Raw genomic sequence first — 18533 nt, 5'->3', positions numbered from 1 at the left:
TTTTTTTTTTTTTTTTTCCCTTCCCCTCCCCCATGGGTTCCTGTTAAGTTTCTCAGGATCCACATAAGAGTGAAACCATATGGTATCTGTCTTTCTCTGTATGGCTTATTTCACTTAGCATCACACTCTCCAGTTCCATCCACGTTGCTACAAAAGGCCATATTTCATTTTTTCTCATTGCCACGTAGTATTCCATTGTGTATATAAACCACAATTTCTTTATCCATTCATCAGTTGATGGACATTTAGGCTCTTTCCATAATTTGGCTATTGTTGAGAGTGCTGCTATAAACATTGGGGTACAAGTGCCCCTATGCATCAGTACTCCTGTGTCCCTTGGATAAATTCCTAGCAGTGCTATTGCTGGGTCATAGGGTAGGTCTATTTTTAATTTTCTGAGGAACCTCCACACTGCTTTCCAGAGCGGCTGCACCAATTTGCATTCCCACCAACAGTGCAAGAGGGTTCCCGTTTCTCCACATCCTCTCCAGCATCTATAGTCTCCTGATTTGTTCATTTTGGCCACTCTGACTGGCGTGAGGTGATACCTGAGTGTGGTTTTGATTTGTATTTCCCTGATAAGGAGCGACGCTGAACATCTTTCATGTGCCTGTTGGCCATCCGGATGTCTTCTTTAGAGAAGTGTCTATTCATGTTTTCTGCCCATTTCTTCACTGGGTTATTTGCTTTTCGGGTGTGGAGTTTGGTGAGCTCTTTATAGATTTTGGATACTAGCCCTTTGTCCGATATGTCATTTGCAAATATCTTTTCCCATTCCGTTGGTTGCCTTTTAGTTTTCTTGGTTGTTTCCTTTGCTGTGCAGAGGCTTTTTATCTTCATAAGGTCCCAGTAATTCACTTTTGCTTTTAATTCCCATGCCTTTGGGGATGTGTCGAGTAAGAGATTGCTACGGCTGAGGTCAGAGAGGTCTTTTCCTGCTTTCTCCTCTCAGGTTTTGATGGTTTCCTGTCTCACATTCAGGTCCTTTATCCATTTTGAGTTTATTTTTGTGAATGGTGTGAGAAAGTGGTCTAGTTTCAACCTTCTGCATGTTGCTGTCCAGTTCTCCCAGCACCATTTGTTAAAGAGACTGTCTTTTTTCCATTGGATGTTCTTTCCTGCTTTGTCAAAGATGAGTTGGCCATACGTTTGTGGGTCTAGTTCTGGGGTTTCTATTCTATTCCATTGGTCTATGTGTCTGTTTTTGTGCCAATACCATGCTGTCTTGATGATGACAGCTTTGTAGTAGAGGCTAAAGTCTGGGATTGTGATGCCTCCTGCTTTGGTCTTCTTCTTCAAAATTACTTTGGCTATTCGGGGCCTTTTGTGGTTCCATATGAATTTTAGGATTGCTTGTTCTAGTTTTGAGAAGAATGCTGGTGCAATTTTGATTGGGATTGCATTGAATGTGTAGATAGCTTTGGGTAGTATTGACATTTTGACAATATTTATTCTTCCAATCCATGAGCAGGGAATGTCTTTCCATTTCTTTAAATCTTCTTCAATTACCTCCATAAGCTTTCTACAGTTTTCAGCATACAGATCCTTTACATCTTTGGTTAGATTTATTCCTAGGTGTTTTATGCTTCTTGGTGCAATTGTGAATGGGATCAGTTTCTTTATTTGTCTTTCTGTTGCTTCATTGTTAGTGTATAAGAATACAACTGATTTCTGTACATTGATTGTGTATCCTGCAACTTTGCTGAATTCATGTGTCAGTTCTAGCAGACTTTTGGTGGAGTCTATCGGATTTTCCATGTATAATATCATGTCATCTGCAAAAAGCGAAAGCTTGACTTCATCTTTGCCAATTTGGATGCCTTTGACTTCCTTTTGTTGTCTGATTGCTGATGCTAGAACTTCCAGCACTATGTTAAACAACAGTGGTGAGAGTGGGCATCCCTGTCGTGTTCCTGATCTCAGGGAAAAAGCTCTGTTTTTCCCCGTTGAGGATGATGTTAGCTGTGGGCTTTTCATAAATGGCTTTGATGATCTTTAAGTATGTTCCTTCTATCCCGACTTTCTCAAGGGTTTTTATTAAGAAAGGGTGCTGGATTTTGTCAAAGGCCTTTTCTGCATCGATTGACAGGATCATATGGTTTTTCTCTTTTTTTTTGTTAATGTGATGTATCACGTTGATTGATTTGCGAATGTTGAACCAGCCCTGCATCCCAGGAATGAATCCCACTTGATCATGGTGAATAATTCTTTTTATATGCCATTGAATTCGATTTGCTAGTATCTTACTGAGAATTTTGGCATCCATATTCATCAGGGATATTGGCCTGTAGTTCTCTTTTTTTACTGGGTCTCTGTCTGGTTTAGGAATCAAAGTAATACTGGCTTCATAGAATGAGTCTGGAAGTTTTCCTTCCCTTTCTATTTCTTGGAATAGCTTGAGAAGCATAGGTATTATCTCTGCTTTAATCGTCTGGTAGAACTCCCCTGGGAAGCCATCTGGTCCTGGACTCTTATTTGTTGGGAGATTTTTGATAACCGATTCAATTTCTTTGCTGGTTATGGGTCTGTTCAAGCTTTCTATTTCCTCCTGATTGAGTTTTGGAAGAGTGTGGGTGTTCAGGAATTTGTCCATTTCTTCCAGGTTGTCCAATTTGTTGGCATATAATTTTTCATAGTATTTCCTGATAATTGTATCTCTGAGGGATTGGTTGTAATAATTCCCTTTTCATTCATGATTTTATCTATTTGGTTCATCTCCCTTTTCTTTTTGAGAAGCCTGGCTAGAGGTTTGTCAATTTTGTTTATTTTTTCAAAAAACCAAATCTTGGTTTCGTTGATCTGCTCTACAGTTTTTTTTAGATTCTATATTGTTTATTTCTGCTCTGATCTTTATTATTTCTCTTCTTCTGCTGGGTTTAGGCTGCCTTTGCTGTTCTGCTTCTAGTTCCTTTAGGTGTGCTGTTAGATTTTGTATTTGGGATTTTTCTTGTTTCTTGAGATAGGCCTGGATTGCAATGTATTTTCCTCTCAGGACTGCCTTCGCTGCGTCCCAAAGCGTTTGGATTGTTGTATTTTCATTTTCGTTTGTTTCCATATATTTTTTAATTTCTTCTCTAATTGCCGGGTTGACCCACTCATTCGTTAGTAGGGTGTTCTTTAACCTCCATGCTTTTGGAGGTTTTCCAGACTTTTTTCTGTGGTTGATTTCAAGCTTCATAGCATTGTGGTCTGAAAGTATGCATGGTATGATTTCAATTCTTGTAAACTTATGAAGGGCTGTTTTGTGACCCAGTATATGATCTCTCTTGGAGAATGTTCCATGTGCACTCGAGAAGAAAGTATATTCTGTTGCTTTGGGATGCAGAGTTCTAAATATATCTGTCAAGTCCATCTGATCCAATGTCTCATTCAGGGCCCTTGTTTCTTTATTGACCGTGTGTCTAGATGATCTATCCATTTCTGTAAGTGGGGTGTTAAAGTCCCCTGCAATTACCACATTCTTATCAATAAGGTTGCTTATGTTTGTGAGTAATTGTTTTCTATATTTGGGCGCTCCGGTATTCGGCGCCTAGACATTTATAATTGTTAGCTCTTCCTGATGGATAGACCCTGTCACTATTATATAATGTCCTTCTTCATCTCTTGTTACAGCCTTTAATTTAAAGTCTAGTTTGTCTGATATAAGTATGGCTACTCCAGCTTTCTTTTGGCTTCCAGTAGCATGATAAATAGTTCTCCATCCCCTCACTCTCAATCTAAAGGTGTCCTCAGGTCTAAAATGAGTCTCTTGTAGACAGCAAATAGATGGGTCTTGTTTTTTTATCCATTCTGATACCCTGTGTCTTTTGGTTGGCGCATTTAATCCATTTACATTCAGTGTTATTATAGAAAGATATGGGTTTAGAGTCATTGTGATGTCTGTATGTTTTATGCTTGTAGTGATGTCTCTGGTACTTTGTCTCACAGGGTCCCTCTTAGGATCACTTGTAGGGCTGGTTTAGTGGTGACAAATTCCTTCAGTTTTTGTTTGTTTGGGAAGACCTTTATCTCTCCTTCTATTCTAAATGACAGACTTGCTGGATAAAGGATTCTCGGCTGCATATTTTTCCTGTTTAGCACACTGAAGATCTCGTGCCAATTCTTTCTGGCCTGCCAAGTTTCAAAAGAGAGATCAGTCACGAGTCTATAGGTCTCCCTTTATATGTGAGGGCACGTTTACCCCTTGCTGCTTTCAGAATTTTCTCTTTATCCTTGTATTTTGCCAGTTTCACTATGATATGTCGTGCAGAAGATCGATTCAAGTTATGTCTGAAGGGAGTTCTCTGTGCCTCTTGGATTTCAATGCCTTTTTCCTTCCCCACTTCAGGGAAGTTCTCAGCTATTATTTCTTCAAGTACCCCTTCAGCACCTTTCCCTCTCTCTTCCTCCTCTGGGATACCAATTATGCGTATATTATTTCTTTTTAGTGTATCAGTTCTCTAATTTTCCCCTCATACTCCTGGATTTTTTTATCTCTCTTTTTCTCAGCTTCCTCTTTTTCCATAACTTTATCTTCTAGTTCACCTATTCTCTCCTCTGCCTCTTCAATCCGAGCCGTGGTGGTTTCCATTTTGTTATGCATTTCGTTTAAAGCGTTTTTCAGCTCCTCGTGACTGTTCCTTAGTCCCTTGATCTCTGTAGCAAGAGATTCTCTGCTGTCCTCTATACTGTTTTCAAGCCCAGCGATTAATTTTATGACTATTATTCTAAATTCACTTTCTGTTATATTATTTAAATCCTTTTTGATCAGCTCATTAGCTGTTGTTGTTTCCTGGAGATTCTTCTGAGGGGAGTTCTTCCGCTTGGTCATTTTGGATAGTCCCTGGCGTGGTGAGGACCTGCAGGGCACTTCCCCTGTGCTGTGGTGCATAACTGGAGTTGATGGGCGGAGCCGCAGTCAGACCTGATGTCTGCCCCCAGCCCACCGCTGTGTCCACAGTCAGACTGGTGTGTGCCTTCTCTTCCCCTCTCCTAGGGGCGGGATTCACTGTGGGGTGGGGTGGCCTGTCTGGGCTACTTACACACTGCCAGGCTTGTGATGCTGGGGATCTGGTGTCTTAGCTGGGGTGGGTAGGCAAGGTGCACAGGGGCAGGAGGGGCAGGCTTAGCTTGCTTCTCCTTAGGTGATCCACTTCAGGAGGGGCCCTGTGGCAGCAGGAAGGAGTCAGATCCGCTGCAGGATGTTTGGCTCCGCAGAAGCGCAGAGTTGGGTGTTTGCGTGGAGTGAGCAAGTTCCCTGGCAGGAACTGGTTCTCTTTGGGATTTTGGCTGGGGGATGGGCGGGGGAGATGGCGCTGGCGAGCGCCTTTGTTCCCCACCAAACTGAGCTCTGTCGTCAGGGGGCTCAGCAGCTCTCCTTCTCTTTGTCCTCCAGGCTTCCCGCTTTCTGAGCAGAGCTGTTAACTTATGACCTCCCAGCCGCTAAGTTGCGCTTGCTGTCGGAACACAGTCCGTCAGGCCCTCCACTTTTTGCAAACCAGACTCGGGGGCTCTGCTTAGCCGGCGAGCCGCCACTCCGCCCCGGCTCCCTCCCGCCAGTCCGTGGAGCGTGCACCACCTCGCCGCCCTTCCTACCCTCTTCCGTGGGCCTCTCATCTATGCCTGGCTCCGGGGACTCCGTTCTGCTAATCCTCTGGCGGTTTTCTGGGTTATTTAGGCAGGTGTAGGTGGAATCTAAGTGATCAGCAGGACGCGCGGTGAGCCCAGCGTCCTCTTACGCCGCCATCTTCCCTCTCTTCCTACTTCTCTTATTTTAAATGTATCTAGGAACAGGTGACTACCCAGGCAGGTTTTTGGAGGTGTATGGATGAATGATATCCTTTTTAAGCTGTTAAATAAGGATTTAGGTATAAAATCTTCATAAAAGGCCAAATGTAATAAACTTTTTGTTTTAAATAGATTAGCAAATGATGAACATTCTAGTGCCACCCTGCACACTGACACATGCATGCACTTGTAACCATCGATAGTAACCCTCATGTACTTGTATTCTCTTCACTCCTTTAGCCAAGTGTTTCCTATAGTGCTAGGGACACAGTCCTTGTTGATCTGTCAAAATAGGGCTCCTCATGAGGGATCCTATGCCTACACTACAAACTGACCAGGTACAGAAGATCCATATCAACTGAATGTACTGTTTACATTTAAGAAATTTAAAATTTTGTATGAGTATCCCATTAGAAAATGTTACTAATACACTGGAAAATTAGAATGTCAAAGGATAAATTATTGCTATCATTAGAACAAAACATGACTGACCTGTGCAACCAAGTACTGGGAAAATAAAATACATACCACACTTAAATATTTTAGTGTGTGTCTAGGCAAAGACAGAAGTCATCATAGAAAAAGTTTTGATTCTCTCCAGGATTGGCGATGTGATCCGATCTACTGTTTTTTAATCCAGTTTTCCTTTCTTTTGGCGGGGGGTGGGGAGGGGTGGGGAGACACTGCAAAAGCATTTTATTTTTTTTTATAATCCAGTTTTCAAAAAAAAAATGTAATTAGAATTCTGAGTAGGAGAAAATAAAAAACATTTTAGGAAATGGTAGGAAAAAGTGGCAATAACTCATATTCTTAAAAAGTATAGTTATTAGCCATTTCAAACTCATCTCTTGAAAATATTATAATGGAATTGTGCTGGAAAAGTCAAGTTTTTGTCTTTATCCTTGGAGAGTCCTTTGGTAAGCTTCCACCTGAAGAGGCAATTTTCTTTGTATTTGGTTTGTTACAAATAGCATTATTTATCTCACATTAAATTTCAAAATCCAAAAAATACTTTATTCCAGTAGATGTTAGATTACAGTGACTATCATCAGCCATTTACTAGTTCAGTTTTTGAGACTCACTGTATATGGGGCACATTTCTTTTAGTTTACCAAAGGAAGATTGAAATACTTGCACTGAATTTGGTGGATTTTATGAGATAATATCTGGCTTACAACTGGCTTAACACTCTCTTGTCTTTGTGTATATGGCTTTTTTTACTTTGGAACTCATGTCAAAATAAAAGTTTAACCTACAAATAACTGTATTTACAAAGTTATATCAATGAATATAAACAGAAGAGAATGGAATAACAGGTGTATGTAAATATGGACTTGAATAAAGACTTCTCCAAATGTAATTGCATTTCTGTTAATTTTTTTTCAGAGAAGTTCTACAGAAATTTTGGAATATTCATCAGATAGTGAAAAGGAAGATGACTCAGAGAATGCCTTGTTCATTGATTCAGAATCCTCTCCCAAAAACCACATGGATTTTGGAACTGATGTTAGAGAGGTGATGGAGAGATCAATAAGGCGGAAGGTGAAATCTGCAGAGACCATTTTGTACATGCCCCAGAAGCAGACATTTCCCAGGACTCCAGGACCATCAGCAAAGATGAAGCTTCTAAGGTAAATTACATCTCTTTAAATACTTGTTTAGAAAGTTGTTATATTTCTTTAAAAATCTAATCCCTGGGGCACTTGGGTAGCTTGGTTGGTTAAGGTCCAGCTCTTGGTTTCAGCTGAGGTCTTGGTTCATGGGCTTGATCCCTGCATCGGGCTCCGTGCTGGTAGTGCAGAGCCTGCTTGAGATTCTCTCTCTCTTCTCTTCTCTCTCTGCCCCTCCCCTGCTCGCTCTCTCTCTCTCTCTCTCTCTCCCTCACTTGCTCTCTCGCTGTCTCGCTCTTTCTCTCAAAATAAATAAATAAAATTTTTAAAAATCCAAATACCTAAAAGGTTAACTTAAAAATACTTAACTTGTTTACTTGGAGAGGAAAATTGGCAGAATAGAACTCTAAGTTCAATAAGCAATTATAGAAGTTCTAATTTCTGGAGATGAGTTAGGGAACTGTTTATCTAAGTCAAGCATTTACTGTTTCAGTCCTAACAGCTTACATGACTACTTTCCTTAGTGGGATGGGTTGTTAGAGTTTATCAAATTTTATTGAGCATCAGTGTTCCAGATACTTAGACAATTAAGACAAGTAAATGACTATTTCTGTTTTTGAAAAAGTTATAAAGAGGAAAACAGAAATAAATATATTCAAATTACTTTTACAAGTACAGTTACAGAGATTATCCAAAGGAACACTTGCAAATGCAAAGATGTACAAGAGAGCAAAGATGCAGATAAGAAACCAGCTGGTATGTGTATGGAGAACCACAAAGGCCAGGCCATAGTGGGTGGAGCAGGGCATGGAAAGGGGCTCCGGATGTGCCTTATGAGAGCCATATACCAACCGTGTGTAATACATGGTCTCTTTGTGTTTTAAATTAGAACAAAACACGGGGCGCCTGGGTGGCGCAGTCGGTTAAGCGTCCGACTTCAGCCAGGTCACGATCTCGCGGTCCGTGAGTTCGAGCCCCACGTCAGGCTCTGGGCTGATGGCTCAGAGCCTGGAGCCTGTTTCCGATTCTGTGTCTCCCTCTCTCTCTGCCCCTCCCCCGTTCGTGCTCTGTCTCTCTCTCTCCCAAAAATAAATAAACGTTGAAAAAAAAAAATTTTAAAAAAAAATAAATAAATAAATTAGAACAAAACAATGAAAGTAAAATTTCAATGAAAGTGAGAACTTGTGGGAAGCAGTGCCACAAAAGTAAACTTAGTAGAGAGATTCAAGGAAAAAGGAGTTTCGGTAGAAAGAGTAAACATGGCAATGAAAAGCACAGGTTTTGGATATGTTTAGGAAATGTTTAAATAATGAGGCAGAGGATGTGATGCATATTGAGAACCCAATGGCATAGGAGTGGGGACAGTGCTGTGACTTCTAGGATGGGGAATTGAGGTGAGAGGTCAAATGTGGAGATTAGCTGCTAGTGGCTTGAAACGGATCTTGGGTCCAAAGAGACATCAGATGAAAGGTGAGGCCTATTTAGAAAATAATGGGGAGGACCCAGTAGAGACAGAGTGGTTGGAAATAATTGCTCTGTCAGTGTCTAGGAAAAGGAAGTAGGGGAGGGAAGGCTGGGGAGGAGAGTCCTGTCTTAAGCATAGGAGTAGAGGGAGGAGCATAAGGATGTGACAGAGTCTACTGGGATGGATGTAACATGGTGAGTTTATTGATACTTATTCACCATATATATTATGTTATGTTTATAACACAAAATAACTCAGAAGGTCTTATGCCCAGAGTGGGTGTGTTAAAGCCTCAAAAGAAAATGGTGGTGGTTTAATAGTCTCTGGAAAGAACAGGAAAGGAAGACAGTTGGAGGGATTTGAATGTCCTTGTTTTTGAAGTTAATGCCATGTAATTACAGAAAGCCATGTCCCCAACCCTACTGAGGGCCTACTATGTGCTGGGCACTGTTGTGTGTCCTGTGTTAGGAGGATGTATGATGAGGGCCCAAGAAGTAAAGTGGAAGTAATGTCAAAAGGAGACAAATTTTATGTCAAAGAAAAGCAGAAAAGAAAGCAGAAAAGGATCAAGACTAGTCATGAGGTGTGGGGAAGGACATTTTGTGGAGCTGACATTGCCTGGGATGAGGCAAGAGGGTGATACAGGGGATCAGATGGTTTTGTTTTGTTTTGTTTTCTTGGTGAGAATATCCTGAGGCTCCCCCCCTCCCCGTCCCTGTGGGAGGGAATTGTTAGCCTCTTACTTTCTCTGTTGTAAATTGACCATATACATTTTTTGTACAGTTGATATACTAGGGTCTGAGTTTTTATTATTGTTTTGCTTCTATACTTTCAAACAAAACTTGAAGTTGTTTTTTCCACTTTCTGTTTGGCATTGAATTCTTTTATATGTGTGTAGATGTATTTGGCAAGAATGCATGAAGGTGTCTACTTTGTGTGGTTAGTTCTATCACTTGTTCATGTTGTGTCACCCATCATCCCCCATTACTTTTTTTTAAACAATTAAAAAAATTTTTTTTACATTTTATTTATTTTTGATAGAGAGAGACAGGGCACAAGTGGGGGATGGGCACAGAATCCGAAGCAGGCTCTGGGCTCCGAGCTGTCAGCACAGAGCCCGACGCAGGGCTTGTGCTCACAAACCACGAGATCATGACCTGAGCGGACGCTTAACCAACTGAGCCACAGCTCTACTTCATCACAGCTGTAGTAGAAGGGAAGGTGTAAAATTGGAAGCCTCTGTAAAGAGCAAGACCATCCCTTCCTGGGATGTCTGTTGTGTGGACATCCCAGGAGACACAGGAGGGCAGGATGCCCTCCATGTCTGTTGTGTGGAAATGAGAGGAGAGATGGCAGTTGCATTCAAGATCACAGCCAGGGAGCCCTCAGGGGAAGAGTAAGAAGATGAAAGGAGCATTCGGAGAAGTTGAGGACACAGAGTTTTTGCTAATGACTGAAGCAACTCCACAAATATGCAGAAGATTGTTTTCTTCTTGTGATTTCTAAGTGATAACTAAATAAGGGATATACAGGGGCACCTGAGTGGCTCAGTCAGTTAAGTGTCTGACTCTTGATTTCAGCTTAGGTCATGATCTCATGTTCGTATGATTGAGCCCCACGTCAGGCTCCCACTATTCAGTGCAGAGCCTTCTCGAGATTCTCTCTCCCTCTCTCTCTGCCCCTCCCTCGCTCTGGGGGCATGTGCGCATGTTTTCTTTCTCTCAAGAATAAATAAATAAACATTAAGTGAGGGATGTCTGTTTTGTGGCCATTCCTTCCAAGTTGATAATGTGTTTAAATGTTAAAAATGATGGGGCGCCTGGGTGGCTCAGTCGGTTGAGTGTCCGACTTCAGCTCAGGTCACGATCTCGCGGTCCGCGAGTTCGAGCCCCGCGTCGGGCTCTGGGCTGATGGCTCAGAGCCTGGAGCCTGCTTCCGATTCTGTGTCTCCCTCTCTCTCTGCCCCCCCCCCCCCGTTCATGCTGTGTCTCTCTCTGTCTCAAAAATAAATAAAAAAACGTTAAAAAAAATTTAAAAATGAGTTTGATGTGATTAGGGTTGTCAGTCTCAGGCATTCAAACTGGAAGACTGTTGACAATAGGAGCCAGCTTTCTAAACTGACTAGGATAGCTTATGATTGCCCATGATGACAGTTTCTTGACTTCCTTCTGAAGGAGGGGAAAAGGTAATATATTTTGATTCATATGCTGTTTTGTAATGAAAGCACTAGAGCATCATGCTTAGAAAAATCTCTTAGCTAGTTATCTAATAAGGATCAAAGAAACAGTTTTGCATTAAGAAATTTGGTTTGTTGAAGTGAACTCCTATGAAAATGCTGAGAATACTGATGTCCTGATAATCCTCACAAAGATCACCAAACAAAACAAAATGAAACAAAACAAAACCCAGTTACTGACTTTTGTCAGACAGAGTACAGAAAAATACAGGTCTGGGCATCTGGGTGGCTCAGCTGGTTGAGCGTCCGACTTTGGCTCAGGTCATGAACTTATGGTTCTTCATGATCTTCAAGGCCTGCATCAGGCTGCTCACTGCTTTAAGTGCAGAGCCTGCTTCAGATGCTCTGTCCCCCTTGCTCTTTGCCCCTCCCCCACATGCACTGTCTCTCTCAAATATAAATAAACATAAAAAAAAAATACGGGTGTAAATAATAGATTTTCCTTATCTAGAATGACCATAGCTGTGATTAAAAGAATTGTTGCTTTTTTGTTTGTTTTTAACCAGATTGTGGCTCATTAGCAAGGATCAAGTTAAGTAGTTGTTGGCATTTCAAGTTTGGAGAACATTGAACTTTTCCCTTGTGTTTGCCCCATAGAGAAATGTTACTCTTTGGGCTACCTGTTTTTTTGTTTTAAGTTTATGTATTTATTTTGAGAGAGAGAAAGAAAGAGTGTGCGTGCACATGCACACTTGTGAGCAGGGGAGGGCCAAAGAGAGAGAGAGAGAGGGAGAGAGAGAATCCCAAGCAAGCTCTGCACTGTCAGCACGGAGCCCAGCACGGGGCTCGATCCCACAAACCATGAGATCATGACCTGATCCAAAATCAAAGAGTCGGATGCTCAATGGAGTGAGCCACCAAGGCGCCCCTTCCCTTTTAAAAAAAAATTTATCTTTTTGGTTCATGACTTTATTCTGTTTAAGTCATAACTAATGAAAGTCAATGCAAAATTGTTTGTATATTTAAGTATGTTGTCAATAATAAAGCCATATCTCCCTATTCTTATGATAAAGTTATTTTTCACAATGCCTATTATATCTAACAGAAAACAAAACTTAAATACATTATACTACATTTAAATTATTTTTCCTCACTTTATATAGCTTATTAAAAATATTTAAATGAAGGGCACCTGGGTGGCTCAGTCAGTTAAGCATCCAACTCTTGGTTTCGGCTTGGGTCATGATCTCATGGTTTGCGAGTTCAATCCCACATGAGGCTCCACACTGACAGTGCAGAGCCTGCTTGACATTCTCTCTCTCCCTCTCTCCCAGCCCTTCCCCACTCACTCTCTCTGTTTCTCTCTCAAAAATAAATAAACTGAAAAAAATACTTTAATGAGCTTTTTTGGGAAATGTTGGAATATTTTTGAATTGTTATTCTTTTTCCCTTCATATGGTTTTTGTAGCAATGTTTAGCCCTGTTGAACTAATGCCAGGAATCTTTTCAGATAGGTTACCCGTCAATTTTTTTGTGTAAAAGATAATTAAAATATCTTAACTTTCTTAGTGAATTTTTTATTCTGCATTGGTGTTTTGGATTTTATCTGTGAATAACTTTGCTGACTATATTGACAAGAGTCATTTGGAGGCTCTCACCCAAGATGGCAGTATGAGAACCTCTTAGACTTACTTTTCCCTTGGACATGCCAAATCTGTAGCTACACATGAAACAATTACCCATGAAAGAAATCCAGAAACTGAATGACTCCTATGCACTGGATGAATTAGAAAATAGCCACAGTGAAACAGGTAGGAAAGGGTAAGACACAGTCTAGCCATAAATTTCACCCCAGGCATAGTGACATACAATAGGTAGGGATTCATAACTCCCAGGTTTTCCATAAGCAAAGAGTTTGAACCCAACATCTAACACCCCAGTTTTTAAGACTTTTACTCATCTTTAGATGAGCCTCCAAAAAACACCTAGCTCTGAAAGCTAACAGGGCTTGTGTCCATAAGACCCGCAAGACTATAGCAAACAAAGAAATAGTTGTCAACCTGGCTTGGACTTGCTGTAGTTTTCCCTCCAGGGTTCAGCACAGAGGGAGTAGATAACACTCATCTTCCAGTCTTTTCTTAAACGCTGCCTATTTGTGTACTTTAAAAGCTGCTGCTGCTGACTGAGGGTCAGGCTTCTAATTTAAAAGACATACCTAGGTGCTGACTGCCATCCTCCCCAGAGATCAGGGAGGTCAGCAGATGACATCTCCCTGTACACTCTAGATCTCCAGTGTCTCCCAGAGGGCACATCTCTTGATCTCCTGGCCCTGATGGCCAGGGGGACTTGTGATTTGTGGGTTCCACAGGACGGTGGCAAACAAGGAAGCAATTCTTACCTGATGGTCCCTTGAGGACTCAGAGCAGAGGGAGCAGAGAAAAATGCCCAGCTTCCAGTCTTTCCATGAAAGAGGTCTGTCTGCTTGGATACTTTAAAAGTTGCTGACTTTAAAAGCAGCTTTTAACCAGCCTATATCTAGGTGCTGACTGAGATCCTACTCTTTGGCACACTGACAGGTATTGGCACCCACAACTACTGGGAGCTACTAAGAACAAAGAATGCAGCTTTGCCTTCCACAAGGTTTGGGAGACAACTAAGAGCTCAGGGCAGTCTGAACAATAAGGTTCATCACCTACACAAGACCACTCTATAAAGACTCGGAGAGGTGGCTATTTTACCTAATGCACAGAAATCAACACAGAGACTCCAAGATAATGAAGAAACAGGAATATGTTCTCCAAAAAGAACAAGAAAAACTCCAGAAACAGACCTTAGTGGAATGGAGAGAAGTGATTTGTCTGACAAAGGGTTCAAAATAATAGTCATAAAGATGTTCACCAAGGTCAGGAGAATAATGCATTACCAAAGTGAGAATTTTAGGAGATAGAAAATATAAGCATGCACCAAACAGAAACAACAGACCTGAAAACAATATAGTGACTGTAGAAATTTCAAAAGCCTAGATCAGCTGGAAGAAAAGATCAGTGAATTCAGAGACAGGCAATGGAATTCATCTAAACATAGAAACAAAGAGAGAAATGAATGAAAAAGCATGGAGATACTTTAAGGAACTTAAAGGATACCATGAAGTGGATGAATATTTGTGTTATAGTTGTCCCAGAAGGAGAAGAGAGAGAGAAAGGAACAGAAAGCTTGTTCAAAGAAATAATGGCTGGGGCGCCTGGGTGGCTCAGTCGGTTAAGCATCCGACTTCGGCTCAGGTCATGATCTCGCGGTCCGTGAGTTCGAGCCCCGTGTCAGGCTCTGTGCTGACAGCTCAGAGCCTGGAGCCTGTTTCAGATTCTGTGTCTCCCTCTCTCTCTGACCCTCCCCCGTTCATGCTGTCTCTCCCTGTCTCAAAAATAAAATAAACATTAAAAAACAACAACAACAACAACAAAGAAATAATGGCTGAAAACTTCCATAATCTGGGGAAAGAAACAGGCCTCTAGATCCAAGAAGTTTATAGAGTTCTAGATAAATGAATCCAAGAAACCCACATCAAGAAATGTAATTAAATTATCAAAAGCTAAAGAAGAGAATTTTAAAAGCAGCAAGAGAAAACCAACTTGATATGTGCAAGGTAACCTCCATGAGACTGGCAGTGGATTTTTAGCAGAAAGTTGGCAGGCAAGAAGGAAGTGGCATGATATATCAGTGTTCTAAAAGTAAAAAATCTGCCAACCAAAAATATTCTACCCAGCAAAGTTGTCTTTCTCAACTGAAAGAGAAATTAAGAGTTTTACATACTTGCAAAAGCTAACGGAGTTCATCAACCTTAGCCTAGCCTTAGAAGAAATGTTAAAGGGGCTTGCTCATGCTGAAACAAAAGGACAAAAGTAACAGGAAAGCATGAAAGTATAAATCTCACTGGTAAATATAAACATGTAGTTAATTTCAGAATACTCTAATGATGTGTAATGGTGGTGGGTAAATCACTTATAGTATGAAGATTAGAAGACAAAAGTATTAAAAAATCTGTAACTACAAAAATGTGTTAATGGCTAAACAAGGTGAAAAGTTGTAATTTGTGACATCAAAAACAAAACATCATAACAAGAGGAAATAGATATATAGAGCTCTAGTATGCATTGGAACTTAAGTTGTTACAGCTTAAATATAAGATGTCTTATAAGCCTCATGGTAACCACAAAGTAAAAACCTGTAATAGATATAAAAAAGATAAAGGGAATCAATACAAACAACTGTAGAAAATCATCAAATTAAAATGGAAGAGACAAAGAGAAGAAGAAAGGAACAAATGTATTACAAAAAGCCAGAAAACAATTAACAAAATGGCAACAGTAACTCCATACCTATCAATAATTACTTTAAATGTAAATAGATTAAATTCTCCAATCAAAAGACGTAGAGTGGCTGAAGAGATAAAAGAACAAGACCCAATTATATACTGTCTGTAAGAAATTCACTCCTTACAGGATCATATAGACTGAAAGTAAAAAAATACAAAACCACATTCGATGAAAATGGAAATCCAAAGAAGGCAGGGCTTGCTATATTTATATCAGACAAAACAGACTTTGAGACACAAACTATAACGAAAACATGATCATTTTGTAGTCACAAAGGTATCAATTAATCAAGAAGATATAACAATTATAAATACGTACCCAACATAGGAGCACCTAAGTATATGAAGCAAATTTAACAGATATGAAAGAAGGCAGAAATACAATATTAGGGGACTACAGCACCGCACTTTCAACAATAGCTAGATCATCCAGACAAAATCATGAAGGATATATTGGACTTAGAGACATTATATCAGATGGACTTAACAGACATTTATAGGACATTACATCTAAAAACAGCAAAGTACACATTCTTCTCAAGAGCACATGGAACATTTTTCAGGATAGATCATATGTTAGGCCACAAAGCAAGTCTTAACTACTTATGAAGATTAAAATCATATGATTTGGGGAAAAGATAAAAAAAAGACAAAACCTTATCAAGACATACCAAGAAATGAAAAAAGATACAAATAAATAAAATTAGATATGCAAGAGGAAGCATTACAACTATACCACAGAAATTCAAAGCGTCATGAGAGACTACTGTGAACAATTATACACTGACAAATTGGACAGCCTAAGAGAAATAGAGAAGTTCTAGAAATATACAATCTGTTAAGACTGAAGCAGGAAGAAAATGAAAATCTAAACAGATCAATTACTTGTAAGGAAATTGAATCAGCAACCAAAAACCTCTCAACACAGAAAAGTCCAGAAACAGGTACCTTCACTGGTGAATTCTGCCTAACAATTAAAGAAGAACTAATACCAATCCTTCTCAAAATCTTTCAAAAAATAAAATAAGAAGGAACTTTTCCAAACTCATTTTACAAGGCCAGGATTACTCTGATACTAACATCAAAGACACCAGAAGAAAATTACAGACTAATATCTCTGATCAACATAGACATAAACATCCCCAATAAAGTTTTAGCAAACCAAATTAAAAAAAGTTTCATACACCATGGTCAACTGGGGTTGATTCCAAGGATGTAAGAATGGTTCAACATACACAAATCAATCAACATGATATGCATACCACATTAACAAAATGAAGGAGAAAAATCATAGGGTATCTCAATAGATGCATAAAGTGCTTTTGACAAATATCAACATCAATTCATGAGAAACAGTGCCAATAATTTGAGTACAGAGAGAATGTACCTCTACATAAAAAAGCCACATATAGTAAGCCTACAGCTGACATGATACTTCTAAAATAAGGAAAAAGACAAGGATGCCAACTTTTGTCACTTTTATTCAACAGATAACTAGAAGTCCTAGCCACAGCAATTTGGCAAGAAAAAGAAATAAAAGGCATTCAAATTGTAGAGGAAAAAGTAAAACAGTCTCTATTTACAGATGGCATGATATTATATGTAGAAACCCTAAAGACCACCAATAAACTGTTAGAATTAGTAAATGAATTGAGTGAAGTTGCATGATACAAAATCCACATACAAAAATCAGTTGTATTTCTGTATACTATCCAAAAGAGAAATGAAGAAAATAATCCCAATTACAGTTGTATCAAAAGATTAAAATACCTAGGTAGAAACTGCACCAAGGAAATAAAAGTACTGTACACTGAAAAGTATAAGACACTGATGAAAGAAATAGAGGAAGACAAAAATAAATGTGTTCGTTGGTTGAAAGAATTAATATTATTCCAATGTTAATACTGCCCAAAGCAATCTACAGATTCAGTGCAACCCCTTTTGAAATTCCAATGGCTTTTTCCCCAGAAATAGAATAAACAATCCTAAAATTTTCATGAAACCACAAAAGGCTTGAAACAGCCAAAACAATCTGGAGAAAGAACAAAGCTGGAGGCATCACACTTCCTTATTTCAAACTATATTACAAGGGAGTAGCAGTCAAAACAGCATGGTATTGGTATAAAAACAGACACATATTTCAATGATCATAATAGTCCTTTTGTATATATGGTCAATTTTTTTTGTGACAAAGGAGCCAAGTACATACAATGGAGAAAGGACAATCTCTTCAATAAATGGTTTTGGGGAAACTGGGCAGCCACATACAAAAGAATGAAACTAGACTACAATCTTATGCCATACACAAAAACCAACTCAAAATGTGTTAAAGATTTGAATGTGAGACCAAAAACCATAAAGCCCTTAGATGAGGACATGGGGTAAGTTCCATGACATAGGTCTTGGCAATGATTTTTTTTTTTTATTTGATGCCAAAAGCAAAGGCAACCAAAGCAAAATTAAACAAGTGGAATGCACCAAATTGAAAAGCTTCAAAACCACAAAAGAAAACCATTAACACAATGATAAAGACATTCTTACAGAATGTCTCCCTTACAAGGAGAAAATATTTGTAAGTCATGTATCTATTAAAAGATTGATATCCAAAATACATAATGAACACCTACAACTCAAAAACCAAACCAAAAACAATCCAACTAAAAATGAGCAGAGGAACTGAATGGATACTTATCCAAAGAAGACATACAAATGGCCAACAGGTACATGAAAAGGTGGTCAACATCACTGATCATCAGGGTAATGTAAGTCAAAACTCAGTGAGATATCACTCACACTTGTTAGAATGGTTATCCTCAAAAAAACCAGAGATACCAAGTGCTGGTGGGGATATGGAGAAAAAAACCATGTGCACTGTTAGTGGAAATGTAAATTGGCACAACCACTATGGAAAACAGTATGGAGGTCTCCAAAAAACAAAACAAAACAGAAAACAGAACTAATGTATGATCCACCAATTCTACTTTCAGTCATCCATAGGAAATGAAAACAGGATACCAAAGAGTTATTTGCACTCCTATGTTTATCATAGCATTAGTCAAAGTAGTTAATATGTGGAAACAACCTAAAGTCAGCCAGTGGATAAATTGATAAGAAGATGTGGTGCATGCACACACACACACACAC

At 39.5% G+C, this 18533-nt stretch overlaps 1 protein-coding gene across 1 annotated transcript in view; it reads left to right on the top strand.

Moving 5' to 3' along the window:
• Positions 1 to 18533, top strand: part of SPIDR (scaffold protein involved in DNA repair) — a 504944-nt gene that overhangs the window by 178253 nt on the left and 308158 nt on the right. Inside the window, exon 6 of the mRNA XM_040487839.1 lies at positions 7153 to 7397. Coding sequence (XP_040343773.1) covers positions 7153 to 7397 — 245 coding nt within the window. The remainder of the gene's footprint in view (positions 1 to 7152; positions 7398 to 18533) is intronic.

This window comes from Herpailurus yagouaroundi, unplaced genomic scaffold (assembly GCF_014898765.1).
Source record: "Herpailurus yagouaroundi ecotype Mexico unplaced genomic scaffold, PumYag 165, whole genome shotgun sequence".
NCBI classification, from domain to species: Eukaryota; Metazoa; Chordata; class Mammalia; order Carnivora; family Felidae; genus Herpailurus; species Herpailurus yagouaroundi.
Note: the sequence above shows the minus strand (reverse complement) of the source record. Positions and strands in the feature narration are given on the sequence as shown.